General features: G+C 42.6%; 1 protein-coding gene across 1 annotated transcript in view; it reads left to right on the forward strand.

Annotated features, from left to right (window-relative positions):
* LOC139853779 (protein DETOXIFICATION 51-like) overlaps nucleotides 1-815 on the forward strand; it is an 84,390-nt gene extending 83,575 nt beyond the window's left edge. The window contains exons 2-3 of the mRNA XM_071843138.1: nucleotides 65-277; nucleotides 559-815. Coding sequence (XP_071699239.1) covers nucleotides 65-277; nucleotides 559-815 — 470 coding nt within the window. The remainder of the gene's footprint in view (nucleotides 1-64; nucleotides 278-558) is intronic.
* Nucleotides 816-6,000: the final 5,185 nt, after the last annotated feature.

Consider the following 6,000-nt stretch of genomic DNA (forward strand, 5'->3'; position numbering starts at 1 on the left):
TATAGATGCTTGTCTATTGTTTACCATGTTTGCTTATATTGCTGTCCATGTTTAATTCTTGCAGCCAAATCCGAGATGTTGGTTCGCTCTGCTCTTTTATCCCTCGATCTTGAGGATGAAGTGGAGATCACTGACCGTGCTAAAACTGCTAAAGAGCTAGAGGCAGAGAGGGCTGCAGCTGAGGCTAAGCTGCTACTGACGCTGCTGCTGCTGCTGATGCTGCTGCTGCTGAAAAGGGTGAAGAAATCATTGTTAGCAGTTCTAACAGTGAGTCCGGGTCTGAATAGACAGACACTGAACAGACAGCGGAAATGACACCACCACCGCCGAGCAGCAGACATCAGGCTCGGTTGACATCACGGGTGAAACAAACCCCACTCCTCCTCCAATTAAAAGGACAAGGAAGAAGTGCATAGGCTCCAAGAGGGCAAAAAGTACTGAGGGGAGCCAAAAGCAGAAACGCAGAAGAAGTATGTCCATTCTGCTCTTTCTTGATAATGCACATGTCTTTGCTTATAACTGTTATATTTGTTCATAATGCTAATTTGTTTATGTTAGTGATTTTAACAGAGTCTGATGATAGCCAAGGAAAGGCTACTGAAGGCGGTGAGCAGAGGTTGGAGGAGAACCTTGAGAGTGCAGGAGATAAAACCCTGAAAACTCCTGACCAAAACTTTGCTCGATTTGAGGAATCTGAATTCCATGAAGAGAGGCAGGAAGACAATGCCTCCTTTCATTCTCCTCCACCTAATACCACTAACCCTGCTATCACCTCATCCAATGTGCAAGAGCCGTCCCTTCCTGCTCATGTGTAACACCCCGCTTTTCCGTACACGCTTAAAGGTACACACCTAATCAATTATACGTCTATAACTTGCTCGTTATGTGGCTAAGTTAGCTAACATGTTAGTTACTTGAGAATGTGTATATTATAAATGTTGAATGCATGCGCGAACGTGTTAACCTACGTGTCACGATGGCATTGAGTCGTGTGAGACTCAAGGTTGGGGTTAGTATGTGTATTAAAGTGAGCGTTTGGGTTATTAGTTATGGAAACCTTGGAAAATTGATTAGCTAGTCGAGGGCACCAGTTTCAGGCAATTGTCGCGCCGCGATACAGGGCTCCGCGACGCGACACATCAAGCAAAGATTTGATCAGAACTTGGATTAAAGGGTGCTGTTTTTCATGTGTTTCGTCGCGCCGCGACGTTTACTGCCGCGCCGCGGCAGGCCTGCTGGCCAGGTCCCGGTTTTAGGTTAAATTAAGAGATTTTGAGGGGAAAAATGGTAAATGGACGTATAGATCAGATGGGTGCATTAAATCTGGTCCACTAGTTCATTTATCTCATTTTCCTTTTTCATTTTCTTTCAATTTCTCTCCCAAAACTCTAACACCCATTTGGATTCAAAGTGAGATTGAGAGAGGAAGGATTTAGGGTTGATCTTTGGAGCAAGTATTAAAGTTGTTCCTTGTGACTCTAGCTACGTGGTGATAGTCTCGGTAAGTTCTAACTCTAAGTTTCGAGTTTTAATTAATTATGGCTAGGGTTTGGTTAATAGAAGCTTGTATGACCCATTTGGGAGTAAAATGGGTGAATTTGGGTTAGGTTGTTGTAATGAAACCCTAATGGCCATAATCTAGGGTTTTGGCCTTGTAATTGTGAGTTGAAAGTGTTAATGATATTAAAAGCATTAAACATTTGTTAAAATTAAAAGAGATGTCATTTGGGTTATGTTTGACTAGTTTGGATGTGAAAGTGTCAAAATGGGTCAAGAATGTACTAGTTGACCTAGTTTGGGTAAAATGGGTGTAAATTACCCTAGGTGGATGTCAATTGAGGCTAGTAGACTTTAATGCACTAATGTTGGTAACTAAAGTCGAGTCTTGGCCATTAAGAGGGCGGTTGTGATGTAGTTGGGTCATTTAATGCGAATTGAGTCATTAAATGCCCAAGTAATTGTAATGTGGTTAATTCCACTAGTTTATGTATTGAATTGGTACTTAATGTATTAGGTACTTGGCTTTGAGTTTGGAAGCGAATATTCATCATCCTTGTGTCAAGGTGAGTGGAATAATTATGCGTGAACGTATATAATGTATTTATTTGTGTGGTATGAATGTGGAAGTGTCGCGGTGTTCAAGACACCACATTTTAGGTAACGAGTAGTATTGTCGCGGTGCTTAAGACACTACTCATTGTGTAATTGACTTGTGGAATTGTCGCGGTGTTTAAGACACCACAATGTCATGAGAGTGGAAGTGTCGCGGTGATCAAGACACCACTCATTGTATTGAATGAAGTGTGGATTCGTCGCGGTGTTTAAGACGCCACATTGTTGTAAGGGTGAGTTAGTCGCGGTGTTTAAGACATCACCCGGGGGACTAGTGATTACGCGGTGTATAAGTAACACTAGTGGATGTTATGAACTCCAACGGACTTACATGTACCGTTCTCTTGTATACTTGGTTAACCATGGTTGTGCGAATTGTACTTAGCATATTATATTGTGAACTATATGCTATTATTGTTGCTAGCGTAATGTGGAACGTGGATAGTAGTTTATGCATGATGGATTGCATGTTTGTTGAATTGCTAGCTCGTATGTGGTATTGTGTAAGTGTATGCAAGTAAGTAGGTTATATATGATCATGTATAATTATTGCATTCACTAAGCGTTAGCTTACCCCTCTCGTTGTTTATCTTTTAGTTGCAGGTGAGGATAAAGGGAAGGGGATTGTCGGGCACTAGATGCCCTTGATGATGTGCTTGTAGGGCTTTTGGAAGTTGGCCACCTTTTGGGTAGTTTAGTCCCAAACCATGCTCGTCGGGTCGTTTGGTTAATAAACTACCATTGTATTCGGTCAAACTTGTATTAACTTAATTAACGGCCATTGTGCCTTTTGTAAACATTGGTAATGGTTGTACGGTTTAATGAAACTTGTGAGTTGGTCTACATATTTAATTGGCGCATAAATGTGTATATTATAAAAAAAAAAAAATTATAGCGTACGGAGTACGGGTTGGGTTGTTTCAAGTGGTATCAGAGCATGGTCTAAGGGATTTAGGCGACTTGAGATAGGTGCCTAGACTTAGACTTTTATGTGTATGCGCTTTTAGGCGGGACTTGTACGACTTCGGGTCGAATCGAGAATTGTAGTGCGTAGGTTTATATGAACTAACCATGCACTAATTGATTTGTGTTGTAGATGGAATCATCGAGCGAGACAGATGTTGTACTAGCAAGTTAATGCGACGTGCTCACGTAGTAATGACTAGCTACCCTTACTACGGGTGCAAATCGTGTCAAACAAGCGATGTACGACGATTGTCGAGCGAGATGGGGTGGTATGGTGTATATATATATATATGTGTCATGTCTCTGGGTTCGTCGTTTAATCTTTTCCATTTTATAGAATGAAGATGAGAAACGGACACGACACCGATAATGGGGGCACGAGCGAGGACCCCGAGTTCACGGCCAAGGTTGAGGCCATCTTTCAACGCCAAAAGGCGGAGTTTCGCTAAGATGTTAAGAAGATGTTTCTAGACACGATTGACGAGCACGTCGTCACTATGGTTAAGGAACAAATTAAGATTGCTCTCCAAGAAGAAAATGTGGGGAAACGAGACTTTTTCTTCAAGAACTTTAAGGATGCTCAACCTCCTACTTTTGAAGGCGATAGGGACCCACTTAAGAGTGCCCGGTTTATCTCCGATATGGAGGGGGCTTTTCGTACATGTGAGTGCCCTAACGATAAAAAGACAAGGTATGGTTGTAGCATGCTAAGAGGTGATGCCAAGCTATGGTGGGATGCAAAGATTCAAGTCTATGGCGAAGAACAATGCATGGACTTTTCTTGGGATGAGTTTAAGGAAGAATTTTTCGAAGAATACCGAACTTCGGCCGATCTCACTAGGCTTAAGGACGAGCTACGTTCTCTGAGGCAAGGGTCAATGGATTTGAACACTCTCAAATCCGTGTTTTGTCTAAGACTCAATTTTGCCCGGAGTATGTCGGGAATGATAAGATGTTAAAGGAAGATTTTTATCGGATCTTGAATGATAGTTATCAAGAGAAGATAAGTGTGAATGTGGTGAAAAGCTTTGATGAATTGTTTAACATGGCCAAGGGCTTCGAGGCGCTTGTGATGAGGAAGAATAGCCTTACCTTGGGCAAGAAAAAGTTTGAAGCTACTAGTCAATCTAATTTTTCTAGCAAGAAGTTTAAGAAAGGCTCCGAGAGTGTGGGGAGTGTGAAGAAAGGTGCTTCGGGGGATTTCCCCTATTCTTGTCATAATTGTGGACGAAGGGGGCATATGGCCCGTGATTGCACCAAACCATCCTCTACTACAAAATTCACTTGTTACAATTGTGGGAAAGAAGGACACAAGAAGACCGAGTGTCCTGAGTTGGTTAATGATCATGTCAAGCGGTTAGAGAAGGCGGCGGGTACGGGCTGGGGTTGAAATTATTTGATGACTAATGATGAAGCTAAGCAATTGAACGAGGTTGTCTCAGGTACTTTCTTGGTTAACTCTAAACCGGCCAAGATATTATTTGATAGCGGTGCTAATTTGTCTTTTGTGTCGCCTCGATTTGTATCTAAGTTAAATAAACCGCTAGTTAAGTTGAGTCGTCCGGTTGAAGTCGAAATAACGGATGGCAAGACGGCGCTAGTGGTTGATGTTTGTAAGAATTGTGATGTTGTGTTTGGTACCGAAACCTTTAAAATTGACCTCATTCCGATGACCTTGGGTGAGTTCGATATTGTTGTTGGTATGGATTGGCTCGATCGTTATAGAGCCGATGTTGCATGCCATGATAAGTTCATTCGTGTTAGGACCCCAAGTGGGGGAGAGTTGATTATTCATGGCGATAGACGGAGGAGACTCGTACCATTGTGCACGTATGCAAGGGCACGACGTTTTCTCAAGAGCGGTGCCTTGTTTTATCTTGCTCACGTAGTTGATACTCGTGATGAGCCACCACCTATTCGTAAGATTCCGGTGGTTAATGAATTTGAAGATGTCTTTCCGGATGAATTACCGGGTGTTCCGGAGGAAAGACAAGTCGAATTTCGCATCGAGTTGGTTCCGGGAGCTACTCCCATTGCTAAAACCCCTTATCGTTTAGCGCCGACGGAGATGCAAGAATTGCTTAATCAAACCCAAGAGTTGCTTGAGAAGGGTTTCATTCGACCGAGCTCCTCGCCGTGGGGTGCTCCGGTTTTGTTTGTGAAAAAGAAAGATGGAAGCATGCAAATGTGCATCGACTATAGGGAGTTGAATAAAGTGACGATCAAGAATCGTTATCCATTACCTCGGATCGACGATTTATTTGATCAACTCCAAGGTGCTACGTATTTTTCTAAGATCAATTTACGGTCCGGCTATCATCAAGTGCGGGTCCGTGAGGAAGACATCGAGAAAACGGCCTTTCGGACGCGTTACGGGCATTATGAGTTTGTGGTTATGCCTTTTGGTCTCACGAATGCACTGGCGGCATTCATGGATTTAATGAACCGAGTGTGCCAACCTATGTTGGACAAGTCGGTAATCGTGTTCATTGATGACATACTCGTTTATTCCAAGAGTATGAAGGAACATGAACACCATTTACGTGAAGTGTTGAAGACGTTGCGAAGGGAGAAATTGTATGCTAAGTTCTCCAAATGTGAATTTTGGCTAAGGGAAGTTCAATTCCTTGGTCATATTGTGAATCAAGAAGGTATTATGGTAGACCCGGGGAAGATCGAAACGGTGAAAAGTTGGAGTCGACCGACTACGCCTACGGAAATCCGAAGTTTTCTCGGATTGGCCGGTTATTATCGTCGGTTTATTCAAGACTTTTCTAAGATTGCTTCTCCTTTGACGAAGTTGACGAGGAAAAATGTTAAATTTAATTGGGAAAAAGAACAAGAAGTCGCCTTTCAATTGTTGAAAGAAAAGTTATGTCAAGCTCCGGTGTTGGTGTTACCGGAAGGGATTGAAGACATGGT

Source organism: Rutidosis leptorrhynchoides, chromosome 6, assembly GCF_046630445.1.
Source record: "Rutidosis leptorrhynchoides isolate AG116_Rl617_1_P2 chromosome 6, CSIRO_AGI_Rlap_v1, whole genome shotgun sequence".
Taxonomy (NCBI): domain Eukaryota; kingdom Viridiplantae; phylum Streptophyta; class Magnoliopsida; order Asterales; family Asteraceae; genus Rutidosis; species Rutidosis leptorrhynchoides.